We start from the raw sequence: 18,270 nt of genomic DNA, 5'->3' as shown, positions 1-18,270 counted from the left end.
TGTTGACACAGAGGCTCCTGTGGCACTCCTTTGAAAAGGAGGGGATCCACGCAGGGCTGGTGACCCCCAGACTGCACGGATTCCAGTGAGAGCCGTAAATTCCCCACTTTCGGCCTGACAGGAGGAGGCCTCTTTGTCTGCCTGGACAACTGGCACGGAGAGGAGGAAGCAGCTGAGCGATCGGCGCAGACAGGCGGACAGGCACGGTGCTCGTAGCCCATCCTGCGCCCACTCTCACTGCTGGGTCCTGTTTCCCCTTTTTCCCTGCCATGCCACTGCCCAAGAAATTCCTGAAAAATTACAAGCTGTCAGTATTTCCACCAAAACTTTATTCTTGGCAGTGTAGAAGCAGCATTTATACCCGTGAAGTAGCACAAAAACTCCCCATCAAAGCCCTTAGGAATGAAATTCTTTAAAGAGGTCAGCAGCACCGTTAAAGGAAAATGAAGAACATAAAATTTCATTGCAGGTTTTAAAGGTTTTATGTATCTGTGGTTGGGGGGGAAGCTCCGTTATATGGATGAAATGACTGACCAGTCTCTAATATTTACTAAAAAGCCATTAGTAGTCTGACCCTCTTTCTTTCTTTTTGGCTTCACTGCGGTTCGTGCGCCGTTCCTCTGCTGACCTGCTGACCTGTCTCCACTCCCAACCACGCTCTTAACCCTCTTTGCTCCTTATACATATTACTGTAATCCCCCTTCCCTCTTGCAGCTGCCTCACTCATTCTTCTGCAGGCAGAAAACAACAGAGAGCCTGTGGAGACGAGCGGTGTGAAGACAGGACAGGTTGGGCGCAGAGAAATCTGAAAACGCATCTTCATTTCTCCAATGTGCCATTACATCCACACTGGAACTATGTTTTTTGCTCAACAGAGCTTTTAGAAAGTGCTGTCCAAAGCGGATAAAATTGAAAACACTGGTTTCACGTTGTTGGGTAGCCAGCAAAAACAGAGAGATTTACGACGTACGATATGACTGTGTCAACTGATCCTGGCTGGGGCTGAAACAATCAACACAGCAGTCGTTCTGTACATTACTGTTTTTTGAAAAATCACTGTTTTTGGTGTGGACGGCCAACTTTTCGAAGACTTGGTGAAAACACTAATGTGGACGGAAAACAAGCTGACATGAAAACGGCGTTTTCAGATTTCTCTGGATCCGAGGAGACTTGGCTTTAGAGCTTTTGGTACTGAAGAAGACATTCGTCTGGCTAAGATATTGGGGAGAATGACTCACTGAGGTCAAGCACACACACACACATCCTCACACACACAGTCTCAGTGCACCGAAAGGTTGCATGTCTAGGTGTCTGTGTGTTCGGTACACTTCACAAATTCCTGCGGAAAGCATTCGACCAAGTTCAGCGTCAACCCAAACAATCTCAAAACGTTCGCAATAAGCTCTCATCATACACACTTCAAAACAGTTTTGCCTTATATCACAAAGTTCGTCTCAGCTTTCATTTTGGCGTATATTTCCCATTTTTATCAACATCTATTCAGCCTGAAAATGTGAACTCGCTCTTGTTGACTGGGCTTTGAATGCGGGCCTATTGTTGACTGTCTTTCCAGATAATTTAAGCTCTATTTGACTGTACAAGCTGATACGGTATCTCATCCACAAACACACACACACACAAACTGCTGTGCCTCAGCTTCATGTGATTTTATTTCTGGCACAGATGCGGGCCTTAACATGGCCACTGCTGATTAGAGAGGCCATGTGGTAGCGTTTGAGATAAAGGAACAAAGAAAAGGAAATCCCCCTAAGTCGAGCTGCAAGGCTTGTACATGTTCAGGTGTCGCGGTCTGTACCAGTGACCACTCATTCAACCCCCCGTCGCCCCCAGATTCCTCGACGCCCCAGACTAACACAGACAACAACACATGAATCACATCCAGGGTATTCCACTATTGCTATAAATGTTTGCTGTTACTATAAATGCTTGGCACATATTTTAGACAAAGGACATCCCTGTGATGCCCCCACCACCACGACTTCGATTCCCCTAACTCTCATCTGTGAGGCCGAGAGGTAAAATAAACACCGGCTCATAGTTCCAGTAGTACCACTGCAAGTTTCCTTCCTGCTGCCCGTCACTTCACAGGCCCGTTGATGCGTCTGCACCCTCTTTACCTTCACAGCTCCACTTCCTGTCTCTGGTGTCACTTCCTGCGGTGGGACAGACAATGGAAACGAGCGGCTGGCATGAATCGAATCGTCGGGTCACATGCGGGAAAGAGGCGCAGTGCGACCAGTAACCTGATATTGGCTCAGATATTTATTTGTGTCTCCATCAGATTTCTCTGCTGGTCACTGATGAGTCAGGAAACATCCCCAAAATATCTCCATGCCAACGCTCCCTGAGTACACAATGACAAATGCGGCGCCGCACAATAGGAACGGTTTCAAAACTATTTTATCTGCCTTCGGAAAAATGTTTTCACCGCTCAGTGTTTCAATAGCACAGATGACTTCATGCCCTGAAGTTCAATTCAAAAAACTTTATCCATCCTGTTGCTGAACCTAAAAATAAACGTTGGGGAAAAAAATCAAGCGATCAAATAGAAGTGATCAAGTTATTATTTTGGGATGCAATGGGCAAAAGATAGCATAAACCTTAAATATTATTCGGTAAGATATTTACACTAGTAGGGTCACATTTATCAAGAGATGGTGATCGATTTGGAGTGAAAGCATTCGGTAACTCCTTGAATAATGAAACATCTCCCCTCCCAACAAACATATAGTTGGTCCAAAGATGAACTTGCATATAATTTAAGAGGATTTATCGGTAACACTTTACAATAAGAGTACAACAATTAATGTTAGTTAATGCCGTAATAAACGTTAAGTAACAGTTAACTAACCATTAACTAATGTGTCTAAGAATCATGTACTAATGCTGTTCATGCTAAGGTATTAATTTATAAGTTATTTAAGGGTTATTGTAGATATTATTAACATTAGTAAATGCCATAATAATCATTAACTAACAGTTAATTAACCATTATGGCATTAACTAACATTAATTGTTGTACTCTTATTGTAAAGTGTTACCGATTTATCAGTATTAAGTGTACTGATGCAAAATATAAACTGTGGTCAAGACCTGCATCAAAAGCAGTTCACTTCTGGAGGGTAGCATACAAATCTGTTATGGACTTCATTTGCCTATTTACTTCATTCATGTGGACAATCAAAAGGATACTGATTAAAAAAATGAAGGCTAAAAATCTAACATATATTTTAAAGTTTAACATGTTTCATATATCTTCAAACTTTAGCGTAAAGCATTGTATGGCAGTAAAATAAACATCAGTGATGCAACAAAAGCCTTAGGCCGCAGTTGTTACAGTACATACAGTAAACTCTGAGTAATATAATCCCGTGTGTCTGAGGAGATCATATCCTAATCCCGGCGTTTTCCTGGCCTAAAAACTGAGGGACATGTTTGTCTCGACGCGGCCTTAAAGCAGGGTGTTCTCCTTCGGGTTTGAGGAGAGAAGGCCGCGTGGGAGGAATGCTTTGATGGGGTTTTAACCCTCACAGAGATCCCCACTCTCATCAAACCAATCACGAGCTCGATCACAGTCTGGTCACACATCCTGGACACTATTGTACGTATCACAGAGTTATAATTCTGGCCTTACACAGCACGCCGGAGCCTAAATCATAGATGGGGATGAGAGCGCAGCGAACAAAAGGCTGCCATCGCTCAACTCTAAAAGCTTTAAATACAGACTGGGTAGACACTTGTGGACATGCTGAAGCAAAAAGGAATGTCCACACCCATAGAAACACTCTGGAATGATATTTTTTAAGCAAAAAAAAAAAAAAAAAAAAAAAATCAGCAGTCAACAAAATGCTGACAAAGACTCAGTGTTGAGACGTGTTTATTTTATCGACCACAGCCAGGCACTCAAAGCATTTCAGAATATCCCAGAGACGGAGGAGGAAGTTCTTTTTATAGTTTGCAGTGATGCATCCACGGACAACAGTATATTTCTGTACTGTGATCAATAAGGGAGAAAAGCCATCACATCGGATGGGATTATGCATTTCTTTTCAGGATTAAACATAAATGCGCCTTGTCATCAGTGTACACAACAAAACAAACAAAACATCTGCTCCTTCTGGACTGAATTGTCCGAAAGAATGACCATCTGTCTCTTTGCTGCCGACTGCAGAGATTTCCCCTAAATATATATAATCCCCCCAACACAGATATTAATTAAGCTGCAGTTTGAAATGGGGGCCACAAGGGGGCTCAGTGCTTGCAAGGAACAATTGAGCCTGGGCGTGGAGAGAGAGAGACTAAACTGTCCTCAAACACAAGTGAGAATTTCATTTTTTTATCAGAGTTTATGGAGCGCTGACATGGATGCAACCTGAAGCTGACATGTGAAGGAATAAACTCACCACAACTGTATGATCGTCTCAGCGTCCATACATACAATGCCACTACAGTGATCAACCGAGAGGCAAAGAGGGAAGGGACGGTGCTCAAAGCGAGATTAAATCCGTTCAATTTCCAGAGTTCAGTTTCAATCACAGTCTGGTTCAACTCGTGTCTCTTTTAAGACAGTCTGTTTGGGTTTCATCTTCAGTTAGTTAGGGAAAATAGGCCAGGAGGTCAGTGGCTCATGAAGGCTGCATACATTGTACACTGTAGATATGCAGCTGTGGTGCCCTCTAACAGTAGGACAGCTCCCCGGCCTGTGCGGTGATCAAAGTAATGAAACAGCAGGCATCAGCATCACAGCTGCTCTCTCCAGACTGCCATCCTCACACAGCACCTGGACGCCGCTGAGGGCTACTGCTGATACTCGAAAGACTTGAAGAGAGAGAGAGAGAGAGAGGAGCAGGATGCAGCACTAATACTGAGAGATAGAAACACGCTGCCAAGGTCAAGGGTTATTATTAGAACATGGCAAACTGAGTGCTGCCCACGCCAAACTGGCCCATGAGGTCAAACCGGACCAACTCGGTGGCCAAAACTCAGTGAGCCTCCTAATTGGATGTCTCTTTCCCCCTGTTTTGTTGCATTCATCCCTGCTCAGCTGCTCTCATCCCGTTTCATCAGCCTGTTCTTCTAACATTTCCCTGACAGGAGTTGAACCCATGCACGGCCTCGCTGACAGGAAGGGCTTTGCACCACAAAGCTCAATAACGCTTCGTTTTAGTGAAAAGTAGGCGATAACTAGCGAGTAACGTATTTGAAATTTCTTTGAAAGTACCCCCAAATTACAATTATGACCTCAAAACTTATTGAAAACCAAAACTTTTACGATTATAGACATGAAACCAAGGTTGTCGCTGGAATTTCATGAAAATGAATTAATATCATGAAATCTAAAGACTGTCTTTACATTTGCAACTTGAATGTAACTTTAGTTCTGTGCTGTTTAGTTGTATCCGAGTTCTACAGGAAAACCACTGAATAACAATCATAAATTTGGGTTGCAACATCGTTTGCTCTATTCAGAATGAGTTGGTTGACACAGTGAAAGTAAAAGTTTCAGTTTTCAATCAATTTTGCAGTGAATGTTGATGTAATTTTGGGGGCACTTTCATAGAAATTTCTACTACCCTACTGCTAATTATCACCGACATATCATGAAATTCACAGCCCACTAACATGAAGTGTTACCGAAAGCTCACCTTTGACCCCCTGAGAGTGAACCCCCCCCCTCATCATCCTCATGCATTTGCCACCCAAAAGCACTGTGGTTGAGGTCCAAAGCAGCCTTCCTGAGCTGAACAGGAGCTGTTTACTTCCTGGAGATGGGTGCCCTAGTTTCTTTACCAGGACAATCTGCCCATTGTCTGCCTTCAGGCATCTACCAATTGGTTACTGTCCGCCTGACAATCGAAAAGAGCTTGAATTAAAAGCACGCAGCTTATAGTACCATGTCTGGCATGCAAAGACCCACATATTCATCTTACATGATGTCGTGTGACCTACATTCCCATATAGCGAGAAAACTAAATTTTATTTGATATTTCCTTCAGAATACAGGTGGTGATATGCCCCAGAACATACAAAATGTATTTGTAAATGTAGAAGAAATTCACTCAAAATATGTGGAAATGCTGCATATTTTCCCTATAACACTGTATGAGGGGGAAATATACTAGTCTGCAGTATAATTGCAGATGTTATATCTGAAAGTATATTGGCTGCTCAAAACATTTTGAATGAATGTCATCTACATGTACAAACACTTTTTTGTAGTTGTTGTTGCCATTTTTCTATTCTTGAAACAGATCACTTAACCCTATAAAGCCTGAACTATGAAATAATGAAATTTGAAATTTAACCCTTTATTTAGTCCTATAAGTATTGATTAAACTGAAAACGGAATGTGTGAATTGATATCGTGTATTATATATGATACAAATGGCTTTATAGGGTTAATAAAGTTATAAGCAAAAGGCAAAATGTGTGTTTTATATATACGTTTACACCAGATGGACTAACTGTATGAACAAATAATTAACTGCCAAACTAACAAACTAATTAACTATAAATAAACCAAAAAAAAATAGGTTTATTAGTATATGTATTTCTAACTGTTGGGTTGTACAACAGCATAGTCAAAATATATTAAAGTAAGATAGTGGGTTATAAAAAATATAAAATATAAAATTAAAAACCAGAGAAATAAAGAAATAACATAAAAGTAAATCTAGAGAGTGGTTTAAACATGACACTGATTCTGCAAGTCTGCATTAAAAACCCCGTACTGATAAGCAAATTATGTATAGTCTCCTAGTGTGAGCGTGATGAGAGCGTACAGCAGAACAGACTGCATGCCTGGCCGGGTGTGGAGACACCGGGATGGTGGTGGTCAGGGTCGACACAGCGCTCCCTGAGAGCGTTTCCCACAGAAAGCTCCGCGTGGTTTGGAAAAGCCCAACGCGACCGAAAACAGTCCATATCTCAGTCTGAGTGCGGCTGGTTTCCTGCACAAAACAGACAACCAGGTCAGACAAGCTGGAGCAGCTCTCTGCATGGGCGAGTCGATCGATATGTGTTTGTTTAATTGTGTGTATGTTTGCAGTGTGTGTGTGTGTGTGTGTGTGTGTGTGTGCTCTGGCTTGATTTAAAAGCAAACACACATCCAAACTGTTTTCTGCTTCTCGTTCTGTTCTTTTGCAACAGCAAAACTCCCTCGGTCTCTCTCTACCGCTCAGGACAAAAGAGTGAGAAATTCCTAAGAGTCCAAAGATTGGAGGGCTTGTAAGGCAGGGGGCCCCGGGGTGCCATGGGTGGGGTGTCAGATTAGACCACCTGTTCCACTATGAGGCACACACTCAAACGCTCATTCCTTCTCTTTATCCTTCCTGCTCTCTCACACTTGTTTTCTTTTACTCTCTGTCTCTATCTAGCCTGTAACATAATAAAACCCCTTTCTTTTCTCTCTCTCTCTCTCTCTTTGTATCACTGAAACACACACAAACACACACAGAGATGGACACACACACTCTCTCACGCACAATCTCACCCACTGGTACTTTATGGCTGCAGTGCCCTGAGCTAATTTTGACTGCATTCCATTTCAGTCACATCTATGGGAAACAGACAAAACAATTTGCCAGATAACTCTGGCTGAGAGCCACATACACACGCACGCACACGCGTACACACACACACACACACAAACCCGACAGTCACACATATGTCACCGTGCCTCCCAAACAGGCCTTCAGGGAGTCATGTTCAGGCAGCGGCATAAACACATGAGTGTTACAAGGTCCACATATAACAAGGCTCCACCAAAACATTCAGGAACTCCCTCCCCCCGCCGCAGCATAGTTTCAGAACATCTGAGGAGTCTTTCAGCTGAGTGACAAACATCAAACAAAGCTTAGCATCTTGTCCAGCGACAAGAGCATCCCTGGAGGTTGCTCTTTACTGGCTGGGCCTTCTCCCTCTGCCCTGAGCTTCCTCTGTGGCTCTGAGGCTGACGCAGCAGAAGGAGAGTAGCTTGTTCATCTCTGATGGATGTGGCCAGGCAGTGCCGGTCCACAGGGCAAATGGTCACCGCCACCCTGCCCAGGACGCCTTAATGACTATCGATGGGACAGGCGCTAATGACCCGCACTGCTTTGCACCAGGGCTGCTAATTTCCCCCCCAGGCGAGGTTTTTTTTTTTTTTTTAATGAGACCTTTCGCCGTGTGAACCCGAGTTTCATATAAAGTTATCTGCAGGGGGCAAGCGAGACATGCCGCCCGCAGATGATCATTCGTGCCATGTGCAGACTGTGGAGCGCAGCGTCACTCGGGCGCAGGAGAACGAGGCACAGACTCTCCTCGTAGTGTGAGAGAGTTGGCCCTCTGCTGCCCTTGATTCACTCACAGACACTTTATATAACCAGCCTCTTCCTGCTCCTCACTGAGCCACTGCCCTCCTTATCACGGAGCATGTGTATATGTGTGTGTGTGTGTGTGTGTTTGTAGTGAGTATGGGTGTCTGTCCTCGCATGCACAGTTACGCAGAAAGAGACAAAGAGGAGTAGCCAACACAGATGCTGCACCTCCCAATAGTAAACACCACAAGCCTCTGTTTATACTGGACACTACATTACAGCAGTTAATGTTATAGTGTGTTTACGCCGCCGAATGACAGCACATCCTCAAACGAGCCTCAGACCAAACACATCATAAAACACGGAGCTAATGAGGCCGGATTAGGGTAAACACACATGGCAGGAAACATGAAAAAGAGATAAAGCCTCTCTCTGCCATGTCACTCAAGGAAACACACAGTCACGTGTCTGGCAGGAAATGTTTTAATCATATTTGGTCATGACATCACACTATGGCCCATCTACTAAAATGACACTGCCCTGGCCCTGCACCAAGGCCACGCCGTGTCAGCGTTTCGCAGCACTGCGCCGCTTTATAAATAGTATTTTGTTTCCTGTTCACTATATTGCGCTGGTAAGCTACACCGGCCTCCCCTTGATTCAAGTAGACTGTGAATTGCTGCTGTGCATGTATGTCAAATTCAAGCTATGACCCATAAACGTGCCATTTTTATGGTCTTAAATAGACTGCATGCTGTGTGTTATTGCCCGAAGCTTCCCATTCACAGAAATGAGGTTAAGAAATATGTATGCATAGACACACACATCCACATACATGTCATGCACCCCAATCCCTTCACCCATCCATCCACCCACACACACACACACAAACACACACACAGTCTGGCTGGCAGCAGTGATGACATCACCTCTGCTATACTGGGGGGCTAACGTCACCCAGACCTGAGATTACAGATAGAAGATGTCCCCCCGCCACCCCTCACCAATGGACCACATGCATTATTCACCCCGAGGAGCAGGGCTCGGCTGGGGTGTCACAGCACCCCGTCTCCGCCCCTCCTCTTCATCCCCTGCGTAAAAAAGAACCTGCTGCTTCTACTTCAGGAGAGGAGAGGACTCAAGGCAACAGAAGAGAAAGAGAAGAGAAAGACAGGGAAGGGAGGGAGGGAACGGGGGGGGGGGGATGAGGTAATCAATGGCCAGGAGATACACTGCCAAAGTGTTGAGGGGAGAGGAGGCAAGATACAAGGAGGAGGGGTGAGGTACAAGGGGCTCGCGCTGTTCGGTGTGTCACAGCTCTCCCATTCATCACCCGTTCAACTGCTAGCAGCTGGCAGCCTCCAGCCAGGCTCCCACCTAACAGCAGCTGCACGCAACCTCCACACACACAGCACAGCACAGGCATGAAAACAGGCTGCAACACTTCCAAATTTCATAGGAGCAGGGATCCGGCTCATGCAAATAGCTGCCCACACAACCCTGCTCTCATAGGTGAAAGTAAACAAGCAGGCCAGGTACAAGGCCGGGGGATGACAGACTCTCTGAAAGGTCAGTGGCATGAGTACACACGGTTATCAGGCAACGGACACACTCATCGGAGCCTCTGTGAATGAATACACACAAGCAGACGTGAGGCTCCGGCTTGTGAGGCTGAGGTAGTTCCTACGAGAGAGACCCCACTGCATGACGGCAGCGCTGCCACCAAACATCTGATAGTGTGTGGCGAAGGGGGTGCCGATTGTGACGTGACACAGATCCGGTTAAGATGGATCTTCGTCGAGGAAGCCTGTTAACGCAGAAAACTCAGCCACACCCCTTTTGTCATGCATCCCTTTCCCCGTCCCCGTCCTTTCCTCCCCTCTCCGCCCTAAGTGCCGATCTGATCTGTTGTATCAGGAGATAAGCCGGTGATGTTAAAGCTGTGTCATCTCCCCGGAGGCCTGCCACTTGCCGGTGGCCATTCAACAGCAAACCCCACCGCCCCCGGCAACCTTTGGCAAAGCGCAGCCTGCCGGTGTGGAAGCAGAAACCACACCGCGGGAGAGGCACCATGCTGTGCTGTTTGGTTTTGGTTTCACCCGTGGAAGCGTTGGGGGGTCAGGAGGGAAAAAAAAAAAGCCCGGGTGACAGATGTTGTGAAGCTGTTTCTGTGTGGTGTGTATGAGGTGTGCTGCATGCCGGTCCCCTTCACTTCCCCTTCAGTCCCTCCCTTCTCTCTTTTCTCTCCATCCTCACCTGGTCCATGGTTTCAGTGAGCCTCCTCCTTCCTCCTGTTCCCAGTCATGGCACAATATCACCGCCGCTGCCACCCTCCGCTGCACCTCTCCTTTCTTTCTTTTCAGGGCTCCTGATTCAGTATTCCCAACAGCGATCCAATCCCGCTCTCCTCACACAGGCAAGGCAGCCTGGTGGCCGACCGCTGCGCCTCGCCGGAGAGGCATGATTCTCTCTCTCCCTCTCTCTCTCCCTCTCTCTCTCCCTCTCCTTCTTTCTGTCTCTTGAGTGTGACAGTCTGTTACATCCAGCCGGGCACTCCTCCCGCGTCCTCTCTCCGTCTTCTGTCCTTGTCCTGCCGCTCTGGGTGGAGGCTGGAGGGCAAACAGGGCGTGTGTGGAATCTCACCTATCTCACTGATAGCCACAGTCACGCAGAGGGAGAGAGAGACTCCCGCTCTCCGTTTTCGCTCTCGAGCTCTTTCACTCGTTCGCTGTGCAAGCTGGCCCCTTGCCTCGCCTCCCCTCGGCGGCTGCCCCCCTCCCTTTCCTCAGTCCCCTCCCTTTCCTAAATCCCCTCCCTCTTGCTCTCTCTGCTTCCCTCCACTCATTCCATTTCCCCTCCCCCCCTCTTGCTGTAGCAGCAGAGAGCCAGAAGGAGCAAATGAGAGAGAACGAGGGACGCAGAGAGGAGGGGAAAGGGCTCAGATTGGCCGGGGCAGACCATGTGACTCCCGGCAGAGGTCTGAGGGACCCTCTACCAGCTGTCCAGCTCATGCTTCCCTCAAAACCTCTGTTGCCATTGACAACAGCTGCCGTGCAACACTCCAACCACGGGTCCCCAGACACAAAGCCATTGGCCGACAGGATTTATGGGCCCCGCCCTCTGTTTGAGGGGGAGGCATGTTGGGACGTGTAGTCCAGGCAATCTGAATAAGGGCAAAGGGGTGTGGAGGAGGCAGGTTGGGGGTGGAGGAGGGGGCGCGTGCATCCCTGTGGCCCTGCAAGGAATGTTTTTCGCAGCTCTCGCCTCTCTCCAGATATGCTGCTATTTATGCTGATGCATCAGTCTTACACTGGCTGAGAGCCAGGGAGAGAGGGACAGCTATTCATATCATTTGCATGAATGTATGTAAAACACACACACTGACACATAAACATGCATAAACACACACACACACACACACACACAAGAAGAGAAGAGACCCAGAGGCTCGGGCATTCTTGGTCAGTCAGGAAAAAGACATCCTCTGCCATTTCCCTCGGCCTGTATGGAGGGAAACTCCCACCCCACAACAACAGGAACTCAACAGCTGAAGGCCATGGCTAAGCGCAGAGGCGAACCCCCCTTCTCTCTTTTCTTTCATTGCCCCCTTTTTTTCTTTATTTGCTCTGTCCTCTCTATCCTCTCTGGGTCTCCTCCTCCCCCCTCCCTTACCACCTATTGTGTTATTACATGCTATTCCTCGCCGCTCTGTCCTTTCTCTCCTCTCCACCCCCCACCTCTGCCTCTCTGGCATTCCAGTGGAGGTTGCAGGAGGTCACAGGTGTCGCAGCCGGGGTCAGAGGTAACACGCGGCCGCATCGATTGCAAGGAAAAATCCACCGCTGAATACTCTTGTACCGTAATATATTTTGTCAGATGTTCAGTGCATTCCAGGGGCTCTTTTGTGCTGATGGGATGAAAATAACTTTTTTAATGTGTCCACTTTCCCTCAGCCGGCTCTGTCTGCCTCTTCTTAAGGTGATTATATCCTTCGTTGGCCGGAGTGTCTTTCAAATACCCCCGCTCAAGTGATAGCACTGCACAATAATAACAGTAATGGAGTAAAAAGATGTGGCTGCAGTGCATTGTAGTCTACTGGGAGTGGTGTCTTTACCTTGTGGATTCCCCTCTGCACGGCTGTTGAACGTCAGTGCAAAATGGAGGCATTCACCATTGATGTCTTAGATCACTGAAACATTTTCTTTCATTAAACTTTCAGCGCATGTGCTACATTTAGCCAGTTAGTTGTGGGAATAGCGAAGGGAAAAAAAAAACAAAATAAAACACCAAAATGGGCTCAGACATGCAAGATACACTGTCACGACTGGCATACTTTTCATTTGAGCAGGAACTGAGTAGTAGCTGTAAATAATACTTTAATGAGCCCTACACCTGAGCATCTCTGCAAAAAACAACGCCATGCCTCTCAAGAATACTTGCAAAACAAACAAAAAAAAAGCACCTGCCCTGGGTTATTTTGAATCAGTGGACACATACCGTAGCCGTGACATGGCGATACAGCATCTGATATGTTAGCTGGGAGTGTGACAAGGCCGTGGGATGAAGGTGTGCAACATGTGCAGCAACAAGCAGCAACTTGGCCTAATTTCTACCGTCCAAGCTGCATCCTTCTCTTTTCTGATCTTAATGAACAGCCTCTACTGTAGTGCTGTGCTGTCATTTGATCCGGTCATGCATGCCAGTAGTGCCGTTTGAAGTTAGATGACTGTGTATGAGTGTGTGTGTGTGTGTGTGTATGTGTGTGTGTCTAAGATAGAACAGCGGGTGTATTGTAATGGTGAGAGTGGCAGATTATACTATCAGCAGAGGAATTCCGATTATTTCCCAGAGTGGGTCTGTCTGGACACATGTGGGAGGAACTAATAGTGGTGGTTGTGGCGGACGTTCAGCATGTAGGCTAGTAAGACCCTTGTGTGTGTGTGTTTTTTTTTTTTTTTTTTTTTTTCAGAGCACATTTAGGAAAAACATTGTATCAAGGAGTGACTAGGATTATTTAATGGTGACTTTCGTTGAAAAAAAAAAAAGGGTAAAGGGGTTGTTGTGTAAAACCTTCATAATCCTACCCAGCAGGGAAGCGTCTGACCTCTGGTGTCTCTGACCTTCATGGAGGGACGGAAAAGGAGCCTTGCATCTGTGTGACGAAATGACAAATTAGAAATAATTTCTATTCCACAGCAGAGGTGCTGTCAAATTGGATTTCTCCAGTTCAGCTGTGTAATCTCACTACTTTCACTGAGGATACTTTTGGTAACTTTGTCTTATATTCTTATATTCATTATTTTGTCTAAATCACAGACTGTAAAATTAGGACAAGTGGGTTATTATCATAACGTACTACCACAAAAAAAAAAAAAAAAAAATCCACTTTCACTCTCTTTTGAAGACAAACAATTTTAACTTTTCCAACCTTAATGGATCTACTCTGTGATTGCTGTTTTTCATCAGCTAAGAGTCTTACTGAAATCACTTTGCTCTCATCCCATTTCATGCAATCTGTTCCTCGGCTGCTCCGTCCACAGACGTGGGTTTGTTTACTTCATGGACGCTGTGAATGCCCTCAGCTGATTATTCGCAGCCCAGGTGAACAGCGCCATCTTCAGGACCACAAGCGGCATGTGCTGCCTACAGCTGATGCCTGTAACACACACCACCATGAGGCACGCCATGTATGACAGGAACCGCAGCCTGACCGGAGTGTGTTAGCCTACAAAATATGTCAGTGCGAGTCAATTACATAGTCAACATACGTGACTATGACGAGATATGTTGAAAACACCCTGAAACTGCTATGAGTCGGACAACAGTAAACATAGGCACGGCTGGCCCACAAGGTGTCGCTATAAACGCACTTCACTCTTGCCCACGTGGCAAGGCTTTAAACAGGCCTAATAAATAATATTAATAATCATAATAATAATATAACTGCTACTGCTGCTGCTACTGCTACTACTAATTATAATGATAATAATAATAATTAGAAGAAGAAGAAGAGGACAAAGAAGACGAATACAAGTAATAAGTTGTACTTGTCTTTCTAACGTGGAGTGTGTTTCTGCCAAGTTTACCAGGCTATAATATTACGTTGAATGTATATGAATCTAATGTACAATGAATCTATAGATTGATAAATAGACTACAATATATTTAATGCAGCATTTGCACTTCAACAGCCTACAGAAATGACAGAGGGATAATGTATTGGCTACTGCAGGTAAGGAACAAATGCTCATTGTGTGCCATTTTTACAGACCCATGCTGTGAGATAATCAAGATTATTATCATCCCAGACATTTTTTACATCCACAACTCTGTTGAGACACATTAAACCAAACAGACCTGTTTGATATAATTTTATCCCAGGGAAATTAATTTGAAGATTTTTTAAAATTAAATTTTATTATTATCATTTTATTATAATTTCATAATTTCTCGTCTGTAGGCAGGAAGGGGGAACTGACACCTAGTGTATCATGACAGTAGTTATTCTTGCATGCTGGCATTATGCTAACTTCCAGTACAGGGCATAAAAGTGAATGTTAAGTATTCTTTATTCTTTATAGACCCCTTTATATCCCCCTAAATGTCTTAGGCACATCACAAATTTTGAACAATTGGAAAGCAACATATGACATAAACTAACTTTTGTGCAGTGCTGCAGAGCCTTTAATGAGTTTGTATAGAAGCATGGGTGCAGTGTGTGACACTCAAATCCGGGGATGGCAGAGGTACAAGCTTTCTGAGTTTCTCTCACTGTCCACACCTGAAACAACACAAAAATGGTATTGATACTCAAGATTATATGACAAACATTTATATTCCTAAATTATTGCCATAGACAGACCAAATGTCGTTCCTTTGCCAATCTAACTCTCCAGGTGACACTGTCTTTGCAGTCCATTAGAAACAGGTGAGCATTTTTTGTTTGTTTGTATGTTTTTTAGCATTGCAAAAGAGAGGAAGAGAGGAAACCAATGAGTTATAGTGAAATCATCTTTATTCGACATATCATGTGAAACACTGCCATTAACTTTGGCACCGGTAAACTTAACACTTGCTCGTATGCAGCAACAACATAATCATGTAATGAGTAATTATATTTGGTAATAAAACTGAGAAGCATCCAGATGCATTTTGCAACTCGAACCATTGCTCTTCAGGTAACACCGCTGCATGTCATTCATAGCCAAAAGTAATCCATGTGACAAAAAATACTGAGTCATATCAGTTTGATTGTAGCATCAATTAACAGAATTGTTGGCTATTGGTAATGACATCAGAGCGACTGTGTTAAGTGGAAGAGATATATCATCATTATGGCAGAGATACTGAGTTATTGCGCTGACATATTCCCTTTTGACCTGGTTGTGGATTGTAATGAGCAGGACAACATTAATATGGGCAGAACATGAAGAGGGAAAAATCAACACTGAGGGCAAACAGGGTGCCAGCAAATATGAGAACTGTCCAGAGCCACCAAGAAAACCGAGTCTCTCCAACTATTTGCTGCAACAACCTAACATAAACCTGGAAAAAAACAAAACCAAGAATGAGCGCAAAGGGGGTTGGCCACACACACACTTACATGTATGATAATGCCAAACTGCTCGGGGCAGTCTGAGCAAACACGTAGCTCACAGTGCAACTGGAAGGCAAATTCTACATCTGCATTACACGCAATCGTATAAATCCTTTCTACAATTTCAGAAGACTTGCGCACGGGTATGATGCCCCCTCTTCACAGGAGAACCACAGGCATGAGGAACAGAAAACACAAAGGTCAGTTCAGAGTAAAATACAAGTGAGGGTATTAGAATAGACTGACACCCCTGTAATTAGACATCAGCCAAACTACAGATAGCCAAAAAAAGAGGAGAGGGAAAACAGCACAGGGGGGGTTGTGGTGGTGGTGGTGGTGGAGGGGGCAGAGAGAGAGGAGGAGTCCAGCTTGCATTTCTTCTCCAGCTGTCTCTTCTCTCCACTGGATTGCTCTTCACGTCCCAGTTGATTTTGCCGAAGGGAAACCATTATGGGCCAGCTCTCCTCCCTGAAACACATTCAAACAGCTGGCCTTACACATCAAACCATCGTGCCTCTGCATCCTGCTGTGTGTTATTTCCCAGAGCAGATATTATGAGCTGTGTGACCTATTCCCAAAACATTATAGGGCTGCCCAGGCTTCCCTCACTGATGACTCTTAATTTCTCTCCCCCCTCTATTACCACAGCAACATGGCTTATTCGTTTGCGCGAAACATGGCATGCTGTCGGCGTGCTCTGAGGCGCTGCCTTACCGCTGTCCATGATGGGAAGCGGGGATGCAGGCCAGGTAAAGCGCACATCCTCCTTACATCCGTGCAGCAGCGCGCCCATCACAGCATGTAGATGATGTAGGACAGGAAGACGAGCCCCACGATGGCGAAGAACATCAGCACCAAAATGTCCAACATGATGCCGATGCCAGAAATGGATGATGCGGATGCAGGGATACGCAGCACTAAAAGGCGCTACAGCAGGAGCAGCACATCGGGGAAGATCGGAGCTGATCGGAAGTCGGCGGGGGTAAAACCGAACCGCGCCCCTCCCCCTCCTCCCGTACGGGCCTCCCCCCCATTGATGTTGAAGTGAATGGGACGGGCATGGAAAATCCAACAATAAACCACTAAAGCTCTGCCTTTTGAGCTGTGGAGATTCTACTGTTTAACAAAACACACTTTTCATCATATAACCTACTGATTTTTGTCCATTGTGCGCATTTGTTGTCCTTGTTATTAGCCTTAAACTGCGTTATCCATCACTCACAGGCAACATGTATTTAACAACCAAACTGGAAAATGAACCACAGTCAGACACTGATCTTGTTTGCTTGTTTTTTTGTTTTGTTTTTTTGTTTGTTTGTTTGTTTGTTTTCAAGTTGCAATGTGGTTTCTAAATTTGGGTCGCTTATGTCTCATGGGTCATTTCCAAAGACAAAAATCATAATCTAAAGCTCACTTTGACAGATGTCATAAGTGTAAGGACCCAAAGATCAATTTTACTGTAAAATTTTACTGTGATTTTGATAAGTTTTTTTTTTTTTAATTGTTCACAAATTCAAAAAAGACACCATCAACTGTTACATTTATATTTTTGAAAATATTTGAATTTATTCTGCCCCCCCCCCCCTTTTTTTTTTTAAATTCCACTACTACTACTACTACTACTACTACTAATAATGATAATAATAATAATAATAATAATAATAATAATAATAATAATGACAACATAAAATTATTATTGTTGTTGTGTGTTTTCTATTTTTCTGAACTGATTAATTACTTTCTTAGTGACACCGGTGGCTGACTTCCTCTGTACGTCCTTGTCCTCCGCCCGGAAGTGAGGGGTGGGAAGAGGAACAGGGGATGCAATTCTCTTCAAGCCCCGCACTTGGGGTAAAACCTTAAACATAGTACCGTGTTGTCATGCACACATCTGTCTGTTTCCGTGGCCAGAGAACGGAGTGGCCACATAAAACCAATGACTTCATTCAGGGGAGCAAGTCGCCAACAGGCCAGCACATGTGGAGAGTTAGGTTTCAGATGCTGGAAGAAACAAAAACAGAAACCTACAAATTAACATCCACGGCAACTTGTGTCCAGTGATGTTTTAAACTCCCTCATCAAGCCCAGTTTGAAACTGTAAGACATTTATTGTGCAAATAGGCTTTACAAAACGCAATATTTTTTTTCCTAGGATGGCGAAGGCATGACTTAATTGAATTACATTAATTCTCTACAGCCTTTCCCTAAACACAGAAATGAGCAGCTTATGCCTAACCATAACCTTAACCAATAAGCCAAAACTGACACTCAAGAGTTAATTTAAGTTAAATTAGTCAAAGTCAGCAAGTAAATTTAAGAATTCCTTTTAATCACTGGTAAACATTTTGTGGTCTC

The 18,270-nt window shown here is 44.8% G+C and overlaps 1 protein-coding gene and 1 long non-coding RNA gene across 2 annotated transcripts in view; both read right to left on the bottom strand.

The window, feature by feature from the left end:
• arhgap23a (Rho GTPase activating protein 23a) overlaps positions 1 to 10,589 on the bottom strand; it is a 76,335-nt gene extending 65,746 nt beyond the window's left edge. Inside the window, exon 1 of the mRNA XM_030056960.1 lies at positions 10,575 to 10,589. Coding sequence (XP_029912820.1) covers positions 10,575 to 10,583 — 9 coding nt within the window. The 5' untranslated portion in view covers positions 10,584 to 10,589. The remainder of the gene's footprint in view (positions 1 to 10,574) is intronic.
• A 4,726-nt stretch (positions 10,590 to 15,315) lies between these two features.
• Positions 15,316 to 16,849, bottom strand: LOC115362998 (uncharacterized). Its single transcript, XR_003928573.1, has 2 exons — positions 16,630 to 16,849; positions 15,316 to 16,383 (listed from the first exon to the last, which is right to left on the bottom strand). It is a non-coding gene; the product is annotated as an uncharacterized LOC115362998 (long non-coding RNA).
• Between the last annotated feature and the right edge of the window lie 1,421 nt (positions 16,850 to 18,270).

The sequence above is a fragment of the Myripristis murdjan genome, chromosome 8 (genome assembly GCF_902150065.1).
Source record: "Myripristis murdjan chromosome 8, fMyrMur1.1, whole genome shotgun sequence".
Taxonomy (NCBI): Eukaryota; Metazoa; Chordata; class Actinopteri; order Holocentriformes; family Holocentridae; genus Myripristis; species Myripristis murdjan.
The sequence above is the reverse complement of the archived record's forward strand: the minus strand, read 5'-3'. Positions and strand labels throughout refer to the sequence as shown.